Genomic DNA, 23,506 nt, shown 5'->3' with positions numbered 1-23,506 from the left:
TGCACAGGCTCTTCAATGCTGCGTGTGGGCTTTCTCTACTTGCAGTGAGCAGGGCGGGCTACTCCCAAGATGCGGCACTCGGGATTCTTGCTGCTGTGGCTTCTCTTGTTACGGAGCACGGGCTCTAGAGTGGACCCAGTAGATGTGGCACATGGGCTTAGATGCCCCGTGGCATGGGGGATCTTAGATCCTGGACCTGAACCCATGTCCCCTGCACTGGTAGGTGGATTCTTCACCACTGGACCACCAGGGGAGTCCCCTAAAGGTCTTTTGAATCTGTTCAGTTCCTAACAGGGCACTAACTGAGCTCAGGGCACTAACCGAGTTCACTGCCCTAGTCCAAGCCACCATGTGTGTTACCTGGATGACAGCAGAATATTAATACCACCATTAATACGGCCACTAATACAGTCAATAACTACCACAGTTTCTAAGTTGCAATGAGATACATGATACTTTGAGATAATCTGTCTTATAAACTTATAATGTGTGAATATCTATGATTTCTGTGGATGATTAAGGGGTACTGCAAATGCTACTATAGTTTGCTCCCTGCACTAATAAGTGAAGGAAAGCCTCCTTTTACTAACCTCCCTTGAGGTGAGAGACAATAACAACCTGTTATCCAAGGTCATGTGCTCAGTCGCTCAGTCCTGTCCGACTCTCTGCGACCCCAAGGACTGTAGCCCGCCAGGCTCCTCTGTCCATGGGATTCTCCAGGCAACAACACTGGAGTGGGTTGCCATTTCCTCCTCCAGGGGACCTTTCCAACCCAGGGATCAAACCCGCATCTCCTGCATTGCAGGTGGATTCTTTACCACTGAGCTATCAGGGGAGCCCCATCCAAGTTCATGGACTCTTTCAATTCTAAGTGGTATCTAGTTTAGATCACCTGTTTGGCACTAGAGGAACACAGCCTCTTAAGTTCTGCCCTGTAGGAGTGGATGCCATGACATGGTCCTTGCAGAGAGCTCTGCTACAGGACGGGCGGAGCTGCACAGCGTCAACAAGCCTGGACATCAATCCGAATTCTGTCACTTAACTAATGTGTGCCTCTGGGTGTCGTCATCTGTAAAGCTGAAGATCACAACAGTACACAGAACACTTCAGAAGGTAATCAATAAAAGGCACTGCAGTTGTCACTTCCTCTTCAGGACTAGTGCATTAGCAATTCTAAAAGGGATTTGCAAAATCTCTGGTTGGAGGTCACAGTTTTTTGTTTTTGTTTGTTTACCAAGTAGTTGTCAAAGATCTGGTTTAGATCATCTGTATGGAGCACAGCATCTAAAACTCTGCCACTCCTTCTCAGATTTTGCTTTACACAGATGGTTCAATAGTCACAAGGACTGTCACAAAAACACTTTCCCCAAATCACCTTCTTTGCACTCTGACATATTCTGGGTAAGTGAGATTCTGAGATACCAAACAGAGAGACAATCCCCCACTGCACACATATACATTCACATACAATTTAAAACATCCTTATTGTTCTTTAGTCACTGAAGTTGTGTCTGACTCTTGCAACGCTATGGATGGTAGCTCACCAGGCTCCTCTGTCCATGGGATTCTCCAGGCAAGAATACTGGAGTGGGTTGCCATTTCCTTCTCCAGGGGATCTTCCTGACCCAAGGATCAAACCTTCGTCTCCTGCATTGGTAAGTGGATTCTTTACTACTGAGCCACCTGGGAAGCCCAAAAGGTGATAATAAGATGCAAATAAGAAAACAAAATGAATGGATACCACTGGATAAATGCCTAACATTTGAAAACACAGGGGAAAAAGTCATCTTTTCAGACTAGCTGTAACTATTTGTTCTCTTTTACTTCTTCCCTGTTATGAAGTTACACTTCAATTAGCAAATACACTTAAGCCTAGATAATTGGAGAGTAGGATTGGGAACACAGGCCGTCCAGCCCTTTATCAGAATAGTTAATTTATTCTACGAGGATCCACTGTGTAATTTCAATGTGCCAGGCACACTATGGGAACATAAAATGAATAGGATGTGGTTCCAGCTTCCAAAAAGGTCTCAGTCTAGTGGGGACTCCTGAACAAGTCATTGCCATCCGGTGAGATCGACCCAGAGGGAGGTTTGTACACGGTCCCTGGGATGTAGAGGAAGCAGTGCCAGGCCCCAGGAGGGCTGTCTGCAGCCCCTGTCCACACTCATTGAACCCACAAACACTAGCCTCTCATTCCCAGGAACCAGGTGGGGAAAAGGAGGAGAGAGACTGGGACTGAATCCCAACGCTACTCTTTAGAGTCATGTGTCTTTGGCCAGATAATTTCATATCTTTAGCCATGTTTCTGCATCTATAAAATGAAATAGTAATATCTACTTCAGTTCAGTTGCTCAGTCGTGTCTGACTCTTTGCGACCCCATGAACACCAGGCCTCCCTGTCCATCACCAACTCCTGGAGTCCACCCAAACCCATGTCTATCAAGTCGGTGATGCCATCCAACCATCTCATCCTCTGTTGTCCCCTTCTCCTCCTGCCCTCAATCTTTCCCAGCATCAGGGTCTTTTCAAATGAGTCAGCTCTTCGCATCAGCTGGCCAAAGTATTGGAGTTTCAGCTTCAACATCAGTCCTTCCAATGAATATTCAGGACTGATTTCCTTTAGGATGGACTGGTTGGATCTCCTTGCAGTCCAAGGGACTCTCAAGGGTCTTCTCCAACACCACAGTTCAAAAGCATCAATTTTTCAGTGCTCAGCTTTCTTTATAGTCCAACTCTCACATCCACACATGACCACTGGAAAAACCATAGCCTTGACTGCTGCTGCTGCTAAGTTGCTTCACTCGTGTCCGACTCTGTGCAACCCCATAGACGGCAGCCCACCAGGCTCCCCCATCACTGGGACTCTCCAGGCAAGAACACTGGAATGGGTTGCCATTTCCTTCTCCAGCCTTGACTAGATGGATCTAAAAGATTGTAAAGATTAAATGTGTGTATATGTGTGTGACATACTAGATTTTCTGTAGATGAAAATTATTTTCCGGCACATACTAGATGCTCTATAGATAAAAACTATTTTTAAAGTTATATATAATAATCCTTTCAAAGGCAAAAATTTGCCTGGAAATTATCCATTCTTCATAGACAGATGTCATATATCTCACTCTTCTCTATATTTGCGATGACAGGTAAAACACCAGTTTTACTCAAAAAGAAGTTTGTGTTTCTGAGAAACTTTTGAACCTCTCTGGAGAAACTTTCAAAGAAAGCAATCATCAAAGTTTTAAAACACTGATTTAAATCCAAAATGTACAACCTAATGGAAACAAACCATAGCACAGGGGGGGAAAAAAGGTACAATCTGTTTGTAAGCCAAATACTAAGTTACATCTTAAAAATGCATTCCAGTATACACTGTGCGTCCTAAGTCGCTTCAGTTGTGTTCAAGCCTGTGCGACCCTATGGATGGCAGGCCACCAGGCTCCTGTGTCCATGGGATTCTCCAGGCAAGAACACTGGAGTGGGTTGCCATGCCCTCCTCCAGAGGATCTTCCTGACCCAGGGATTGAACCCATGTCTCTTACATCTCCTGTATTGGCAGGCAGGTTCTTTACCACTGCTGCTGCTGCTGCTAAGTCACTTCAGTCGTGTCCGACTCTGTGCGACCCCAGAGGGGGCAGCCCACCAGGCTCCCCCGTCCCTGGCATTCTCCAGGCAAGAACACTGGAGTGGGTTACCATTTCCTTCTCCAATGCATGAAAGTGAAAAGTGAAAGTGAAGTCGCTCAGTCGTGTCCGACTCTTTGCGACCCCATGGACGGCAGCCCACCAGGCTCCTCCATCCAAGGGATTTTCCAGGCAAGAGTACTGGAGTGGGTGCCATTGCCTTCTCTCTTTACCACTAGGTGTACACAAATACTGTTTGATTCTACTGATTCTACTTATATGAGGTACTTAGAATAGTCAAATTCATAGAGTCAGAAAGTACAGGGGTGGGGAGGTGGGGAGTTGGTACTTAATGGGGACTGAGTTTCAGGTTAGGAAGATGAAAAATTCAGGAGATGGATGACGCTGAGAGTTGCACAACAATGTGAATGAACTTCGTGCCACTGAACTGTACAGTTAAATATGGTTAAAGCAATATGTTTTATATCATGTGACTTCTACCCCCTCCAAAAAAAATTTTAAAAAGAAGAACATCAAGGATCCTGGGCATCCTAAAAACAGAAATGGGGACAAATTTATATTTGTTAATGAAAGAGAAAGGCTTTCCTGATAGCTTCCCTGGTGGCTTAGATGGTAAAGAATCTGCCTGCAGTGAGGGAGACTTGGGTTTGATCCCTGGGTTGAGAAGATCCCCTGGAAGAGGGCATGGCAACCCACTCCAGTATTCTGGCCTGGAGAATCCTTGCAAAGAGTTGGACAAGACTGAATGACTTTCACTTTCAATGAAAGAGAAAAAGATGTAGTTTGTTTAAAAGTATGTTCTACTGTCCTTTAATGTTGAGGAGACTAATGCTCAAGAGGAATATGAGTTATCACTGATATTTGTAGCTGGGTAAAGAATTTCTAAAATAAGTTAACTCATTTCGTCTTCCACACAAAATATATTCAAGGCGAAAAGAAAATCATAAAATACAAATATGCCTTAGGAATAACCAGAATCGTGGACTTGGCTGATGGCACAGTGGTTAAGAGTTCGCCTGCTAATGCAAGGTCACGGGTTCGATCCACGTGCTGCAAGCGAGCGGAGTCCGGGAGCCACAATTAGAGAGTGCTCCCCACTCACTGCAACTAAAGAAAGTCTGTGCGCAGCAACAAAGACCCAGAGCAGCCAAAAATAGATATATAATAAATCAAAAATTAAAAAAAAAAAGAATAACCAGCATCCCCTGTAGCCCCATCATGCTCAATGATAATCACCGTTTACTGGGACTCTGGGCCCCTGAACCTAGTCTTCTACCAGCGGCAGCAGGATTATGAGAAAGCAGGCAACAGAGAAACATGTTACATCCTGCAAAGAGCCACACAGCCCCTGTGATGTTTTCACATCATCCTTAACCAGTCATTGAAAACAGAAACTTTCTGAGCATCTAAGAAATGCTTGTCACAAAAAAGTGAATTATCCAGTCCAAAGCTTTCTACCCATCATAAACATTTGTGTCTGAGAAAAGAAAAAGTCCAAAATCCCTGGGGATATCCTACTGCTCTGGCAGAATTCCACTGTGATCAGTTAAATGCAAATAAATCAAGAACATCTGGTCTACATTTATTTTACAGCCCACAAGGGCTTTAAATACAAAGAATGTTTGGCAAAATGTAGTCTTGAGTCTATTGAATGAGAATTTTAAAAAAGGCCAAAAGGTATAGCAGAGCGTGAGACAAAGGAGAGCGACCTTTGTAAATCCAGAGAAGTTTGTCCAAGTATTTCCTTCTGGTTTCTCTGGATTCCCAACACTTTAGCAATGGCATGTGCTTCCAGCACAAATCTGCGAATTTATGTATGTTTGGGTTTCTGTACCTTGAGATCTGCCCAGGTAGCCAGGTAGGCACTATGGGTGAATGTAAGACCAAATTTATTTGAATACATATATAAACATAGGTGTGTGTACATATACATACATTGTTGCTGTTTAGCTGCTGAGTCGTGCCAACTCGTGACCCCACAGCCACCAAGGAAGCCTGGATATACATGTATACACACACAAATATAAATTATACATATATGTAGATCCATACATAAACATATATCATTTCAGGAGGCTTCAAAATCTTTAACAAGCTAATACATGCTATGACTCTATCTTTAATAAGCTAATACATGTTACGACTCTCCGGAGAGTCCAGCATTCTGGCTTTTCTTAGGCTTCTGCATGGGACACACTTGGGCTTCCCTGGTGGCTCAGATGGTAAAGAATCTGCCTGCAATGCAGGAAGACCCGGGTTCAATCCCTGGGTCGGGAAGATCCCCTTGAGAAGGGAATGGCAGCCCACTCCAGTATTCTTGCCTGGAGAATTCCATGGACAGAGTGGCCCAGCGGGCTACGGTCCATGGGGTCTCAAAGGGTCAGACACAACTGAGCAACTAACACACACACGTGGACACACCTGGGAGAAATGCTGGACTCAGATCCACGTGGGATACAGATGTCTGGGATGCAGAGGAGTCTCACCACCTGCAATCCTACTCCTTTCATCCAAGGAGCCATTCAACAGACAAGGAGTAAACACCTGCTGTGTGCTTCACCCAGCATGACACGCCTCCGTTTGCACACAGGACCGAGCACTCTAACCGCACGCTAAAACAACACCTTTCCTGTGCATAAAACAAAACCAAAATGCAGACCCACCACTTGGCGGCAGCCTGTGCGACGGCGAACGTTTCTGTATTTTCTCTTCCCTGGGTTGCCATGGACTTCTGAGGCAGAAGGCTGATTTTTTATTTCTTGGCCCCTCTATTTATCAACTCAGGTAAAACTAGCGGCCTTACAGAGGTACTCTGACCGCTGAAGACAACAGGGTGTGCCTGTCATCTGGAGGAAGGGGACCCTGGGGAGACAGGGTGTTACTGGGGGATCTGGCCTGTTCCCACCCGTGCCATCTGCACTGGCAAGTCGAACCCCAGAGCAGACATCCACATGGCTCTCCAGCTCTGCCCTCAGCCTGTGATTTAACCAAGGTGAGGGGATTTGGGGAATGTTTGCCTTCCTCCTCCTAATTATCCCCTTGGTGAGAAAATGACAAGAGAGGGGTAGGCTGATCACAGAGTCTCTCTTCCACAATTACAGTGGGAATCGGGGGCTGCCTGGAGTCGCTGCCAATCCGCTACAGAACAGCTGCCCTGGGGGGCAAGGAAGGGCCAAGGCTTGCTGCGGGGGGTACAGAGCAACAGAGCCAAAGTAAGCCGGCCGGGCCCACCCGGGGCCACCGAGATCCCACTCCACACAGGAGAGGGACCACGAGCATCAGCCTCGCCCCATCCCATTCTCCACTTGTTCACCTCACCCCTCACCCAAAGCCATTCTCCACCCACCAAGACCTGCTGCGTGGTCTGGCGGCTGACCGCTACGAGCTTTGTGCCCTTTGGTTTCTGATGAGGTCTGCCGATGGGAGCACCAGCACAAGTTCGGGGGGGTTATTTCCTTCGCCCTCCCCACTTCACCAAGCCCCTGGCAGGGGTGCTATTCTTGCAACCTATGGGATAGTCCCTGTCTCGTGACTCTAAGCTCTCGCTGCCTCTGTAAGCAGTCCTTGCATTAAACTCCCTTCAGATGAACCCCTTTGAGGGCACCATCCATTTCCTGCCAGGACCCCGACCAAAAGACACGGGGGTAGGCCTTCTCTACAAAAAGGTAGATACTGAACATAATTATAAGCTTTGGGGACTGATGAGCAACATTCAATTCAGCCTAGGACTCTGATCTTCATCATCTGAACCTCTAGGAATGAAAGCAATTTTCACATAAGAGGAGACTGAAAAAATTCAACCTGAGGCCAGCGATTTTGACTCTTCCTGCAGTGAGGAGCCCACCTCTACTTCTTTTAAGCAACCAGAACCCTGGGGCAGGAGACAGAGGAAATTATCCTCGATGAGCCTTTATTCTGTGTCAGGCATTGTGTAATTGTTATACATAAACTGTCTCACTTGGAATGAGTAGTAATTTGGCAGAGGTAAGTACTATTCTTATGGCCATTTTTCAGATGGGGAGACTGAGTCCTAAAGCTATTAAGAATCTTGCCTGAGGTCACAACGGCCGAAGGAGGATGCAAACCTGAGCAGTCTGACTCCAGCGTCCGTGTGCTCTTAGCAAATACACTGCATGCCTCCTCCTCCTGGGGAAGGCTGGGCCAGGAGATTGGGAGCAAGGAGAAGCGAAGGGAGCCAAGCACAGCCGCAGCTTCTGACTTCCCATCCACGAGATGGTCCCATCCATGAAATGCTTCCCATGGGGGAGATGGGTGTGTATTCTAGCCGCAGACCAAGACACAGAGCATCAACCAGAACTGAGAAAATGTCAGAGCAAACAAAACACAATAAAGAACTGTGGCTTCTTCAGAAAGAGATCATCATAAACCAGGATTCCTTGCAATATTATCAAATACCAAACCAAATCCTGTCTGAACCCTTTAGTCTGCAAGAGGGATCACTCTCTCCACTTGTGGAAACCCCCAGGAGCACACAGCATGATGGCAAATGTTACCCCAAATTTGAAAACGGATCCAGAGACACATTCCCAAAGGACAGCTTTGAGAAGGAGAAACAAATATTGCCAGACATGCTGGGTAAACTCATCCACAGAGAAACCATTAGTAACTCTATCCCTTTCAAAGGAAGGCAATCCCTGGGGCCAAATGGCCTAAACCCTAAGCACAGGCAACGTCCTTCCAACACTGTTGTAAACCCAAGCCACAATCCAGAGCGTAGGGACAGGCCGACAACCTCTACCTGCAAAGCCAGCAAGCATCCACCTTACACACCTACCGGAAATGCTATAAATGAGAACATGGGATGTTTCAGACTGATGCACAGCTAGCTCAATATTCAGGCACAAAAGAGTAAACAGACAATGAAATTATCTGCAGCCTAGACACAACGGCTGCAGCCCGATTCTCATTCCGCTTCACATAACGTTGACTTTTTTCTCTGCTTAAATCTAACCTCCCTTTGCAGAACAGGGGAGGTGCGTGGGTGGTGGGATGAAAGCTTCAGCCTTGCGCACATCACACACCGTTCAGTTACCCAAGGAGAAAACAAGCCGACACGGAACTGTGCTTGAACAGAACAGTCAGAAGACAGCCCCTTAAGACAGCATGGCAAATGGTTTCCCAGGTGTGCGAACCTGCCAACCAACCAGCCAGTCTGTGCGCGTGTTTTCCCCAACACAATTCTGAAACACTGAGGGCACTGGCTTTCTCCACTGGATTACTATGCCTCACTTCATTCTGCAAACAAAGCTGGCTGCAGAGATTTGATGAGAGGCAACCAAAAATGCCGTGCAGAGCCCTCTGGCCTGGGGCTCCCTCTTACCTGTCGAGTCAGCCCCGGAAGCCAGGCCACTCTGCTCCCCAGCACTGACGAGCTGCAGGTCTGTGTACGAGGGGCCAAAACTAGGACTGCTGGTGTCTTCAGAATGTGTGGTCCAGCTGCTCTCGGAGGGCAGTGGGCATCTCCCCAGGGAGTCGAAGGAAGGGCAGGTCCAGCAGGGCATGGCCAGTGATGTGGCTGGGGACAGACCGAAAGCATGCAGGGTAAACAGCTGCACTCTGCTCATCTTTAGCGCTTGTCTGACTTTGATGCTGCTCTGATCCTATGACATCTCAACAATCATACAGGGCAAAGAAGGAGAGGGAGTGTCACTCCTGACACAGACAGGGAAAACTAATTGACCGAGACCCCACCAGCGAGTCAGGATCAAAACTGGTGCTATAAGTAAGGTCTCAGCACCCTCAAATAAAAAATTAGCTCTTCAAAGAACATGTGTGATTTTAGGCTCTACTTGTATTTCCTCATCTTCTTTAAAATTTGTCTTGGAGTATAGTTGCTCCACAATGTTGTGTTAGGTTCTGCTACATAGCAAAATGAATCGGCCATGTATCCCCCCTGCTTCTGGATTTCCCTCCCAGTTAGGTCACCGCAGTGCGTTAAGTAGAGTTCCTTGTGCTATCCAGTATGTTCCCCTCAGGTGTCTATTTCACACATTAGGCTTTACTTAGATTTCTAACCTAGGCTGCAGCTTCCTTCAGATCCAAAGTGCACGCAGTTTCACCCTTACCCTTACATTTTCCTCCATTTTTAGTGGCGCGCCAACAATCTCAAGAAAACTCACCAACCTGCACTGCAAAATTAGAGCTAGATTGGGTTAAGGGACAGGAACTTGAATATCTATCTATGTATGCGCCTAGGAATGCGATATGTGTCTGCTTGCCTTGAGTTTGACTGTAACTGGAGTCTGTAGTCTGTTACAAATACAAATTGAGATCTACCAGGGCTGCTGACCTGCTGGACGATGAAAAATACCTTTAATGGGGAAGTGCACAGGATCTGGCTTTATCTCTGTAACACTACACACTGAATTCAGCAAAAACCATTTTGCAGAGTCCCTTTTTTGAGTTTTCTGATGTTCCTAAGTTGTTTTTGCTCAATTGGCCATCACATGGCTTCTCCATGGTGTTTCCTGAGAGGCTTATTGCAAGTTTACTGACAAATACTGAAAGCAAGTGCTGAAAAAACTGAGGACAGGGAAGGAAGACTGAAAAAGAAAGAAACTCAGCTTAATGACTTTGACGTTCATTGACACTGTTGAACGTATCAATGCTTCCTTCCTTTTTATTGCTGAGCAGTCTTTCATGGTGTGGATGTACTACAGGTAGTCCCACCATTCATCGGCCAAAGGACACTTGGGCTGTTTCCAGTCCTTGGCTCTTATAAATAAAGGTGCTATGAACATTCATGTACAGATTTTTGTACAAACATAAGACTCAATTTCACTGGGATAAACACCCAAGAGTACAATTTCTTAGATATATGGTAACTGCGTGTTCGGTTTTATAAGAACCTACCAAACAGTTTTCCAAAGATGCTGGGCCATTTTACATTCCCATCCGCATACATGAACGTCTCCTTATTTTCTTAACAGGGTCTTTGCAGAGCAAAAGTTTTAAAAGTTTTACAAGTCTTTAACCAGCAAGAAAACAATATAGCATCTATAAAAGCAACACAAAATAGGAAGCATCTGTAGTACTAAATTTAACAAAAGAGGGGCAAAGCCCCAGAGGAGATACTTGTAAAGTTAAGAGACCACTGAGAAGACCTACATAGATGGAGAGATTCTATATTCATCGATTGAAAGAACTGAGGATGAAAAGATGTTTGTTGTTCTTATTTTGTTGCTCAGTCGTGTCCAACACTTTGTGATCCGATGGACTCCAGCCCGCCAGGCTCCTCTGTCCATGGAGTTTTCCAGGCAAGAATATTGGAATGGGTTTCCACTTCTTTCTCCAAGGGATCTTCTCCACCCAGGGATTGAATCTGTGTCTCCTACATTGGCAGGTGGATTCTTTACCACTGAGCCACCAGGGAAGCCCTTGTAAAAGATGTTAATTCTCCCTAAATTGGATTATAGAATTTTGCACTCTCAATCAAAATCCTAGCATGGCTTTTCTCCCCTCCTAGTAAGCAGAATCACATGATTTAGATATGAATGAAATCAAAATTTTAATAATACAAATTCATTGTAAATACACATTAAAATAAATAAAGTGATAGAAATAACATAGAAAAAATGCTACTATAAGAAAAAAATTAAATTAGACTCCGACTTCACACTATATAGAAAAATCAATTCTAAATGGGCTGAATGTCAAAGTGTGAAAGCCTACATAAGATGTTCTTTAGAAGGCATATATTGGGTTGGCCAAAAAGATCTATTACAGCTTATGGAAAAATCCAGCGGATGTTTTGGCCAGCCAAACAGCTTAATGTGGTCATGATTTCAGAGGTAGTAAAAGATTTTCTTTACCGAGACCAAGAAAACACCAAGCATAAAAGAAAAATAAACAAATTTCATAGCATTAAAATTAAGTACTTCTTTTTACTAAAAGTCACATAGCACCCCACTCCAGTACTCTTGCTTAGAAAATCCCATGGATGGAGGAGCCTGGTAGGCTGCAGCCCATGCAGTCGCTAAGAGTCGGACATGACTGAGCGACTTCACTTTCACTTTTCACTTTCATGCATTGGAGAAGGAAATGGCAACCCACTCCAGTGTTCTTGCCTGAAGAGTCCCAGTGACAGCGGAGCCTGGTGGGCTGCCGTCTATGGGGTCGCACAGAGTGGGACACGACTGAAGTGACTTAGCAGCAGCAGCAGCAGCAGCAGCACCATAATGAGTAAAGGGGACTTCCCCAAAGACTGAGCAGGTAAAGAATTTGCCTGCAATGCAGGAGACACAGGAGACTCGGGTTTGATCCCTGGGTAAGGAAGATCCCCCGGAGAAGGAAATGGCAACCCACCCCAGTATTCTTGCCTGGGAAATCCCAGGGACAGAGGAACATGGCCGGCGGGCTACAGTCCATGGGGGGTCACAAAACAGTCGAAAACGACTGAGCTACTAAGCACACACGAAGCGTAGAAAGACTCCCCACAGGGCGGGAGATAATATCTGCTGCACATTGTGTCCGCAAGGAACTCCTAGAAATCAGCAAGAAAAAGGGAAATACCATCAAAAAATACTCTCCAATAGGCATTTTATGAAAGGAAAAAACTAAATGGAAAAAAAAGGAAAAAAAAACAAACTCAACCTCATTAGTAATCTAGGAAATGCAGATTAAAACCACATGAGCATTCACTGGTCTTCGCCCTTCCCTTCCTCCCTGTCTCCCTGTGACAAAATTAGTGAAACGTGCCTAACCCGGTATAGTCAGGGCAGTGGAGCCACGGCTGCTTTTCTGTGTGGCTGGTAGGAAAGCAAACTGGAAGCACCGCATAAAACACGTTGCTGTTAAAGTCATCTGATCGATTGGAGGATAAACACACCCTGCAGCACAGCAGTTCTCCTCAGATGTTTTTAAACAAGAGAATCACTTGCACTTGCACGTGTTCACTAGGATAGGAAGGCTCACTGAAAAGGCAAAATGCATGTTCACAGAAACACGTTCATAATTGCTCCAAAGTAGAATAATTCTAATATCCATCACACTGCACAGGTAAATGAACTGCGGAATATTACTAAGATGGAATGGGCTTCCCTGGCGGCTCAGTTCAGTTCAGTTCAGTTGCTCAGTTTTGTCCGACTCTTTGCGACCCCATGAATCGCAGCATGCCACGCCTCCCTGTCCGTCACCAACTCCCAGAGTTCACTCAGACTCACGTCCATCGAGTCGGTGATACCATCCAGCCATCTCATCCTCTGTCATCCCCTTCTCCTCCTGCCCCCAACCCCTCCAAGCATCAGAGACTTTTCAATGAGTCAACTCTTTGCATGAGGTGGCCAAAGTACCGGAGTTTCAGCTTTAGCATCATTCCTTCCAAAGAAATCCCAGGGCTGCTCTCCTTCAGAATGGACTGGTTGGATCTCCTTGCAGTCCAAGGGACTCTCAAGAGTCTTCTCCAACACCACAGTTCAAAAGCATCAATTCTTCCGCACTCAGCCTTCTTCACAGTCCAACTCTCACATCCATACATGACCACAGGAAAAACCACAGCCTTGACTAGATGAAACTTTTTTGGCAAAGTAATGTCTCTGCTTTTGAATATGCTATCTAGGTTGATCATAACTTCCCTTCCAAGGAGTAAGCATCTTAATTTCATGGCTGCAGTCACCATCTGCAGTGATTTTGGAGCCCAGAAAAATAAAGTCTGACACTGTTTCCACTGTTTCCCCATCTATTTCCCATGAAGTGATGGGACCCGATGCCATGATCTTCATTTTCTGAATGTTGAGCTTTAAGCCAACTTTTTCACTCTCCACTTGAGGCTTTTGAGTTCCTCTTCACTTTCTGCCATAAGGGTGGTGTCATCTGCATATCTGAGGTTATTGATATTTCTCCCAGCAATCTTGATTCCAGCTTGTGCTTCTTCCAGTCCAGCGTTTCTCATGATGTACTCTGCATAGAAGTTAAATAAGCAGGGTGACAATATACAGCCTTGACGAACTCCTTTTCCTATTTGGAAGCAGTCTGTTGTTCCATGTCCAGTTCTAACTGTTGCTTCCTGACCTGCATACAAATTTCTCAAGAGGCAGATCAGGTGGTCTGGTATTCCTGCCCCAACCAGTAATGCTGAAGAAGCTGAAGGTGAATGGTTCTATGAAGACCTACAAGACCTTTTAGAACTAACACCCAAAAAAGATGTCCTTTTCATTATAGGGGACTGGAATGCAAAAGTAGGAAGTCAAGAAACACCTGGAGTAACAGGCAATTTGGCCTTGGAATATGGAATGAAGCAAGGCAAAGACTAATAGAGTTTTGCCAAGAAAATGCACTGGTCATAACAAACACCCTCTTCCAACAACACAAGAGAAGACTCTATACATGGACATCACCAGATGGTCAACACCGAAATCAGATTGATTATATTCTTTGCAGCCAAAGATGGAGAAGCTCTATACAGTTAGCAAAAACAAGACCAGGAGCTGACTGTGGCTCAGACCATGAACTCCTTATTGCCAAATTCAGACTAAAATTGAAGAAAGTAGGGAAAACCACTAGACCATTCAGGTATGACCTAAATCAAATCCCTTATGATTATACAGTGGAAGTGAGAAATAGATTTAAGGGCCTAGATCTGATAGATAGAGTGCCTGATGAACTATGGAATGAAGCTCGTAACATTCTACAGGAGACAGGGATCAAGACCATCCCCATGGAAAAGAAATGCAAAAAACCAAAATGGCTGTCTGGGGAGGCCTTACAAATAGCTGTGAAAAGAAGAGAAGCGAAAAGCAAAGGAGAAAAGGAAAGATATAAACATCTGAATGCAGAGTTCCAAAGAATAGCAAGAAGAGATAAGAAAGCCTTCTTCAGCAATCAATGCAAAGAAATAGAGGAAAACAACAGAACGGGAAAGACTAGAGATCTCTTCAAGAAAATTAGAGATACCAAGGGAACATTTCATGCAAAGATGGGCTCGATAAAGGACAGAAATGGTATGGACCTAACAGAAGCAGAAGATATTAAGAAGAGATGGCAAGAATACACAGAAGAACTGTACAAAAAAAGATCTTCACGACCCAGATAATCACGATGGTGTGATCACTGACCTAGAGCCAGACATCCTGGAATGTGAAGTCAAGTGGGCCTTAGAAAGCATCACTACGAACAAAGCTAGTGGAGGTGATGGAATTCCAGTTGAGCTATTTCAAACCTGAAAGATGATGCTGTGAAAGTGCTGCACTCGATATGCCAGCAAATTTGGAAAACTCAGCAGTGGCCACAGGACTGGAAAAGGTCAGTTTTCATTCCAATCCCAAAGAAAGGCAATGCCAAAGAATGCTCAAACTACCACACAATTGCACTCATCTCACATGCTAGTAAAGTAATGCTCAAAATTCTCCAAGCCAGGCTTCAGCAATCTGTGAACCATGAACTTCCTGATGTTCAAGCTGGTTTTAGAAAAGGCAGAGGAACCAGAGATCAAATTGCCAACATCCGCTGGATCATGGAAAAAGCAAGAGAGTTCCAGAAAAGCATCTATTTCTGCTTTATTGACTATTCCTGGTGGCTCAGCTGGTAAAGAATCCACCATAATGCAGGAGACCCCAGTTCAATTCCTGAGTTGGGAAGATCTGCTGGAGAAGGAATAGGTGACCCACTCCAATATTCTTGGGGTTCCACTATGGCTCAGCTGGTAAAGAATAATGCGGGAGTCCTGGGTTCGATCCCTGGGTTGGGAAGATTCCCTGGAGGAGGCCATGGCAACCCGCTCCAGTATTCTGGCCTGGAGAATTCCATGGACTGTATAGTCCATGGGGTCGCAAAGAGTCGGGCACAACTGAGAGACTTCCACTTTCACTAAGATGGAATACACTGCAATAAACACTATACCCACAGGTAATGAAACGGAAAAACCTCATAAATAAAGTGTAAAAGGAGTCGGCCACAGAATAATACATACAGTATTGTTCCACTTACATAAGCTTCACAAACAGATGAAACGCAATTCTATCATTTGAGATGCATGTGTAGGAAAGCTGTTAGGAAAAGTCGAGCAGTTATCACAAAACCCAGGGAGAGGGTGACAGAGGACAGAGGGAAATGGATGACTAGAAAAAGGATGTCATGATCAGTGGGGAAACAGAGTGCTTCTGAGCGATGCCAGTGTTCTATTTATTAAACTGGGGGGTGGGCTGTACTATCGTCCTTTGTAATTTAACACACACTTTAAACGTGATCCTTAGTGTTTACTCAGTAGTTAATAAAGCTTATTAAAGCCACATATCAAAAGACTATTCAAGAAAGGAATCTAACTATTCGTATTTTCACATTAGCTCTTCTTTCTTCCTTTATGTAGCTGCACCTGGTCTTCGCCGTGGCACGCGGGATCTTTAGTTGCAGCATCTGAACTTTTAGGTGTGGCATGTGGGGTCTAGTTCCCTGACCAGGGATCAAACCCAGCTCCCCTGCATTGGGAGTGTGGAGCCTTAGCCACTGCACCACTAGGGAAGTCCCCAGATACAGCTTCTTTACATTTGTTAGCTAACACTCTCAAATTTCCCTCGAAAGAAAAACTAAGAATAATAAAGCTGGGAGAAGACTCTTGAGAGTCCCCTGGACTGTAAGGAGATCAAACCAGTCAATCCTAAAAGAAATCAACCCTGAATATTCATTGGAAGGACTGATGCTGAAGCTGCAACTCCAATACTTTGGCCACCTGCTGCAAAGAGCCGACTCATTGGAAAAGAGCCTGATGCTGGGAAAGATTGAAGGCAGGAGGAGAAGACGCAACAGAGGATGAGATGGCTGGATGGCATCACTGACTCAATGGATATGAATTTGAGCAAACTCTGGGAGATGGTGGAGGACAGAGGAGCCTGGCGAGCTGCAGTCCGTGGGGTCGTGAAGAGTCAGCCACGACTGAGTGACTGAAGAACAAAAACCAAAGTAGCTGGGAGAGGTGATGTCTCTACATCCTACCGTCTGTTCTCATTTGATCTCATACATTTTATTTATCGGCTTAGCAAATTTGAATATATCATGGTGTCTAGTTTCTGGATTGAATATCCTCAGGCCACATGATCAGTTGAACAGTGAGAGAAAGTTCTCAGTCTGGAGTTGACTCTTCTCCCAGAGGAAGACCAGACCTCTGACAGCCAGGCCGGTGAGCAGCAGGTTGCTGTCATCATGATGCTTCACATCTGATTTGCAAGGAATACAGAGAAACAAAGACAGAAATCTGCCTTCTCTCCTTTCCTATGAGGTTGTATGTAATGACTCTGGGTCCAGACTGCTTGCTGCACACAGCCCTGTAGCCTGGGACAAGTTACTCAATACATCTGTTCTTCTGTGTTTTCACCTGTAAAATGGAGCAGAAAACAGGGCCCCCCTCATAAACGGATTAGGCCAATACTGATGAAGCACTTGGCAAAATGCTTGGCACAAAGGAAGTACTCCAAAAGGGTGGTTAGTCGCTCAGTCTTGTCTGACTCTGTGCGACCCCATGGACTGTAGCCCACCAGGCTCCTCTGTCCACAGAATTCTCGAGGCAAGAATACTAGAGTGGGTTGCCATTCCCTTCTCCAGGAGATCTTCTGCACCCAGGGATTGAACCCAGGTCTCTCTCATTGCAGGTGGATTCTTTACTGTCTGAGCCACCAGGGAAGCCCCAAACAGCGTTAAGTGGTAGTTGCTACTTCCAGACATAAACTTATATCCAAATTTACTTGAAATCTTAACTGACATCTCTACAAGTTGGAAACTAAGTTCCTCTTCTCCCTTCCACACCAGCTCGCTCTCCCTTTCCGATGTTCAGAAGGACACCTTGATTCTTCTCACCTTTGGCGCCTCACAGCTTCTGTTAATGTTACCTTCAAAGGACACTTGGAATCCAATCACTTCCCACCGTCTCCAAGCTACCACCCCAATCCCAGACCCCATCCTCTCCGCGGTCATCCCAGTGGCTGTCCTTGGTCTCCCCACTTCCACATTTACCCTCCTCCTCAGTCTGTTCTCCACATAAGAGCCCCCCAGTGTGAACAGAATCACCTGTGTGTGCAAGCCTAGGCTGCTCACATCTCACCTCAGGTGCAACCCCTGCCCCCTCCCCACATACACACAGCTTTCCTCCTCACCCACAGTCAAGGTCCACGTCCTCACTGTGCCCTTAAAAACCTACGCCATCCAAGACCCCACAATTTCCCGACTCGCTGCCTTCTCGAACTTCTCCCCCATTCATTCCACTTGAATCACACAACATGAACATGGCCACCTCCCCAGGGTCCCATCGCTTGTTGCTCCTTCCTCCTAGAAGACTCCTTCCCCAGTTTCTGCAAGGCTCAGGCCTCACTTCCCTCAAGTCTTCATGCCAAAGCTACTGCTCAGAGTAGCTCCTGGACCTTCTGTAAGTTTCACATCCTCTCTCACCCGGCTCCCTTTCTTTGCCTCGTTTTTCTCCTCTTCCCACTGAACACGTTATCTGACACACATTCATCTACTTCTCGATCCAGTTTCTGCTGTGGCTTCCCCCGGCAGAATGGATCAGGCAGGACTTCCTGCTGTATCCCCAGTGCCTTGAATAGTGACTGGCCCAAAGTGGGGGCCCAAAGCTCCATTGGTTGAATAAATAATAAACAAGCTGTCAGGGCTTCCTTGATGGCTCAGCAGGTAAAGAATCTGCCTTGCAATGCAGGAAATGCAGGAGAGGTGGGTTCGATCCCTGGGTGAGGAACATTCCCTGGAGAAGGGAATGGCAACCCACTTCAGTATTTTTGCCTGGGAAATCCCATGGACAGAGGAGCCTGTGGGCTACAGTTCATGGGGTCCAAAAAAGTCAGACATGACTGAACAGGGCACAACAATAAGTTATCAGCTAAAACAATTCATACAGCAAATACTCTTCTCTCTTTTTATCCCCTGGGATCCTGAGCAGACTAAAATTTAAAATACTTATACACACTTTGATGTCATGTGCTTTATTTATACTTTAATGCTTACTCAGTTCAGTTCAGCCGCTTAGTGGTGTCTGACTCTTTGGAACTCCATGGGCTGCAGCGCACCAGGCCTCCCTGTCCATCATCAACTCCCCGAGTTTACCCAAACTCATATCCATTGAGTCAGTGATGCCATCCAACCATCTCATCCTCTGTCGTCCCCTTCTCCTCCTGCCCTCAGTCTTTCCCAGCATCAGGGTCTTTTCCAATGAGTCCGTTCTTCACATCAGGTGGCCAAAGTATTGGAGCTTCAGCTTCAACATCAGTCCTTCCAATGAACACCCAGGACTGATCTCCTTTAGGATGGACTGCTGGTTGGATCTCCAAGGGAATCTCAAGAGTCTTCTCCAACACCACAGTTCAAAAGCATCAGTTCTTCGGTGCTCAGCTTTCTTCATAGTCCAAATCTCACATCCATACATGACTACTGGAAAAACCATAGCCTTGACTAGATGGACCTTTGTTGGCAAAGTAATGTCTCTGCTTTTTAATATGCTGTCTAGGTTGGTCACAGCTTTTTTCTTCCAAGGAGCAAGCATCTTTTAATTTCATGGCTGTAATCACCATCTGCAGTGATTTGGGAGCCCCCCAAAATAAAGTCTGTCACTGTTTATTTGCCATGAAGTTATGGGATCAGATGCCATGTTCTTAGTTTTGTGAAAGTTGAGTCTTAAGCCAGCTTTTAAACTCCCCTCTTTCACTTTCATCAGAGGCTCATTAGTTCCTCTTCGAATTCTGCCATAAGGTGGTGTTATCTGCATATATGAGGTTACTGATATTTCTTCCAGGAATCTTGATTCCAGCTTGTGCTTCATTCAGCCTGGCATTTCACATGATGTAGTCTGCATATAACTTAAATAAGCAGGGTGACAATATACAGCCTTGATGTACTCCTTTTCCTATTTGGAACCAGTCTGTTGTTCCATGTCCAGTTCTAACTGTTGCTTCTTGATCTGCATACAGATTTCTCAGGAGGCAGGTCAGGTGGTCTGGTATTCCCATCTCTTTCAGAATTTTCCACAGTTTATTGTGATCCACACAGTCAAAGGCTTTAGTGTAGTCAATAAAGCAGAAGTAGATGTTTTTCTGGAATTCTCTTGATTTTTCTATGATCCAATGGATGTTGGCAATTTGATCACTGGTTCCTCTGCCTTTCCTAAAACTAGCTTGAAAGTTCATGGTTCACATACTGTTGAAGCCTGGCTTGGAGAATTTTGAGCATTACTTTGCTACCATGTGAGATGAGTGCAATTGTGCGGTAGTTTGAGCATTCTTTGGCATTGCCTTTCTTTGGAATTGGAATGAAGACTCACTTTTCCAGTCCTGTGGCTACTGCTGGGTTTTCCAAATTTGCTGGCATATTGAGTGCAGCACTTTAACAGCATCATCTTTTAGAATTTGAAATAACTCAACTGGAATTCCATCACCTCCACTAGCTTTGTTTGTAGTGATGCTTCCTAAGGCCCATTTGACTTCACATTCCAGGATGTCTGGCTCTAGGTGAATGATCACAATATTGTGGTTATCTGGGTCATGAAGATCTTTTTTGTACAGTTCTTCTGTGTATTCTTGCCACCTCTTCTTAGTATCTTCTGCTTCTGTTAGGTCCATACCATTTTTGTCCTTTATTGTGCCCATGTGTGCATGAAATATTCCCTTGGTATTTCTAATTTTCTTGAAGAGATCTCTAGTCTTTCCCATTCTATTGTTTTCCTCTATTTCTTTGCACTGATCACTGAGGAAGGCTTTCTTATCTCTCCTTGCTATTCTTTGGAACTCTGCATTCAAATGGCTATATCTTTCCTTTTCTCTTTTGCTTTTCATGTCTCTTCTTTCCTCAGCTATTTGTAAGTCCTCGTCAGACAACCATTTTGCCTTTTTGTATTGCTTTTTCTCGTGGATGGTCTTGATCCCTGCCTCCTGTACAACGTCACGAACCTCCACCCATAGTTCTTCAGGCACTCTATCAGATCTAATCCCTTGAATCTGTTTCTCACTTCTATTGTATAATCATAAGGGATTTCATTTAGGTCATACCTGAAAGGTCTAGTGGTTTTCCCTACTTTCTTCAATTTCAGTCTGAATTTGGCAATAAGGAGTTCATGATCTGAGCCACAGTCAGCTCCCAGTCTTGTTTTTGCTGACTGTATGGAGCGTCTCCACCTTTGGCTGCAAAGAATATAATCAATCTGATTTCAGTATTAACCATCTGGTGATGTCCACGTGTAGACTCTTCTCTTGTGTTGTTGGAAGAGGGTGTTTGCTATGACCAGTGTGTTCTCTTAGCAAAATTCTGTTAGCTTTTGCCCTGCTTCATTTTGTACTCCAAGGCCAAATTTGCCAGTTACTCCAGGTATCTCTTGACTTCCTACTTTTGCATTCCAGTCCCCTATAATGAAAAGGGCATCTTTTTTGGGTGTTAGTTCTAGAAGGTCCTATAGGTCTTCATAGAACTGTTAAACTTCAGCTTCTTCAGCATTACTGGTCAGGGCATAGACTTGGATTACCATAATATTGAATGGTTTGCCTTGAAATGAATAGAGATAATTCTGTTGTCTTTGAGATTATACCCAAGTACTGTATTTCAGACTCTTCTGTTGACTATAAGGGCTACTCCATTTCTTCTAAGGCATTCCTGCCCACAGTAGTAGATATAATGGTCATCTGAGTTAAATTCACCCATTCCAGTCCATTTTAGTTCACTGATTCCTAAAATGTCAATGTTCACCCTTGCCATCTCCTGTTTGACCACTTCCAATTTGCCTTGATTCATGGACCTAACATTCCAGGTTCCTATGCAATATTGCTCTTTACAGCATCGGACTTTAATTCCATCACCAGTCACATCCACAGCTGGGCACTGTTTTTGCTTTGACTCCATCTCTTCATTCTTTCTGGAGTTATTTCTCCACTTATCTCCAGTAGCATATTGGGCACCTACTGACCTGGGGAGTTCATCTTTCAGTGTCCTATCTTTTTGCCTTTCCATACTGTTCATGGGGTTCTCAAGGCAAGAATACTGAAGTGGTTTGCCATTCCCTTCTCCAGTGGACCACATTCTGTCAGACCTCTCCACCATGACCTGCCCATCTTGGGTGGCCCCACACGGCATGGCTTAGTTTCACTGAATTAGACAAGGCCGTGGTGCATGTGATCAGTTTCTAGAACTGCCATAAGAAGTTACCACAGACTTCACTGCTTAAACAACAGGAATCAGTTTCTCTCACATTGTTCTGGAGGCAAGAAGTCAGCAAAACTGGTTCCTTCTGTGTGCTGGGGGGGAAGACTCTGTTCCAGACCTCTCTCTTCGACTTGTAGATGGTCATCTTCTCTTTGCATCTCTTCAGATGACAAACCCCTCACTTATGTGCATGTCTCCAAATTTCCCCTTTCCATCAAGGCACCTTTATTCCCCTTTCATCTGATATTCCTTGTCCTGGGTTGCGTTCTCTGGAAGCAGCTGCTGAGATGGTATTAAAAGTTTGATATGTGTCTTAGAGAGTAATACCTTCCGGAATGTTTTTTTCTGCTCATCATCCTCTGAGATTTGAAGGCGGCCTGGGCAGAGATGCCAGGTCAGGAGAGCCAAGGTTACCCCTGCTAGAGTCTTCCACTTTCTGCTTCTAGTTAGATGTTCACTAACTAGGGCTAAATGATTTCTCCAATGTTGTAAACACGGTCATCCATGAATACAAAATAGATCTCATTTAACTCTTCATTTGTGGCTTTCACAGCTTGCGATACAAAGCAGTGGCCCCAGGACGGGTTCAGAGAAGCTTTGGCTCACCCCAGAAGGCTTCATGGGAAATAGGCTGCTGGACTGTTAGGTAATCTCAGCTTGGGGAGAAGAGGGACTGTGTCCAACTTTCTTATAATTGCATTCCCAGCACCTAAATATGCTTTGCATGAATGAACTGGTTAATTGATGCATGCTTGGGCAGCTGATTGTGTTCTGTGTCCCAGACTGAGGGTGGATGGGTCACATGGCCCCCTGGGTGAGTTAGCATATTCTCTGGAAGAGGAGAACATCGGGGTTGTAATACAATATGTACATGTTATGCTAGGTGTATATGTAATATGTGTGTATGTGCATGAATGTCAGTGTATATGTTTTATGTATGTATGTAAATGTACATTACTATGTGTATGAGTACATGTTAGCTGCATATGCTATGTCTGTGGATCTATGTGTACGTATGTGGTAGGTGGGTATACATACTGCGTGCACAACAATGGAAAGCAAACAACTGATGATACCAAAGCAAAACAAAAAAATCACTTTCCTGTGATTTACCGAAGAGGGCATCGTTCAAGTTCCACCTAACAGCTCATTAGCCACATAAACAGGAGTCCTTCTGCAGTAGATTTCATGTCCACCTTTTACCTTTTCCTTCATTTATCCGATAAATACAAAGAAGGCCGCTACTAAGTTCCATGGACCATGTTCTGGGATAAAGAGTAAATGAGACAAAGTCCCTTTTCTCTAGTGGGGAAGACAGACAGTAAACTCATAAGCACACAGCCTAATTTCAGGGAGAGACATGTAAGGGCCTTCCCTGGTGCTCCAGGGGTTAAGAGTCCGCCTGCCAAGGCAGGGAACATGGGTTTGATCCCTGGTCTGGGAAGTTCCCTCATGCTCTGGGGCAATTAAGCCCACCTGCCAGGACTACTGCGGCCCGCGCGCCTTGAGCTGGTCTCCGCAGCACGAGGGACCACCGAAAGAGAAGCCCACAGACGCAACCAGAGAAAGCCCGGCACGACTACAGGGCACGGCCAAGAAAGGAACAAATACAGACTTACAGAAAGCAAACGAGGGCCTCACTTAAAAACAAAGGATGAAGAAGCAGAGAGGGGCTGGGGGGCGGTGGTGCTGAGCAGAGCTCGGAGAGAACTTCGAGAGAG

The 23,506-nt window shown here is 45.2% G+C and overlaps 1 protein-coding gene across 6 annotated transcripts in view; it reads right to left on the bottom strand.

Annotated features, from left to right (window-relative positions):
* The window catches only part of STON2 (stonin 2), a 184,604-nt gene that overhangs the window by 93,501 nt on the left and 67,597 nt on the right, over nt 1-23,506 (bottom strand). For 5 of the 6 annotated variants that reach the window (XM_070378420.1, XM_070378423.1, XM_070378421.1 and 2 more), the window contains one exon: nt 8,989-9,183. The exons of the other annotated variant lie outside the window; for it this stretch is intronic. In XM_070378420.1, the coding sequence (XP_070234521.1) occupies nt 8,989-9,183 (195 nt within the window). The remainder of the gene's footprint in view (nt 1-8,988; nt 9,184-23,506) is intronic. 6 annotated transcript variants of the gene reach the window in all.

The sequence above is a fragment of the Bos mutus genome, chromosome 10 (genome assembly GCF_027580195.1).
Source record: "Bos mutus isolate GX-2022 chromosome 10, NWIPB_WYAK_1.1, whole genome shotgun sequence".
Lineage (NCBI taxonomy): Eukaryota > Metazoa > Chordata > Mammalia > Artiodactyla > Bovidae > Bos > Bos mutus.
This window is presented reverse-complemented; position numbering and strand designations above follow the sequence as displayed.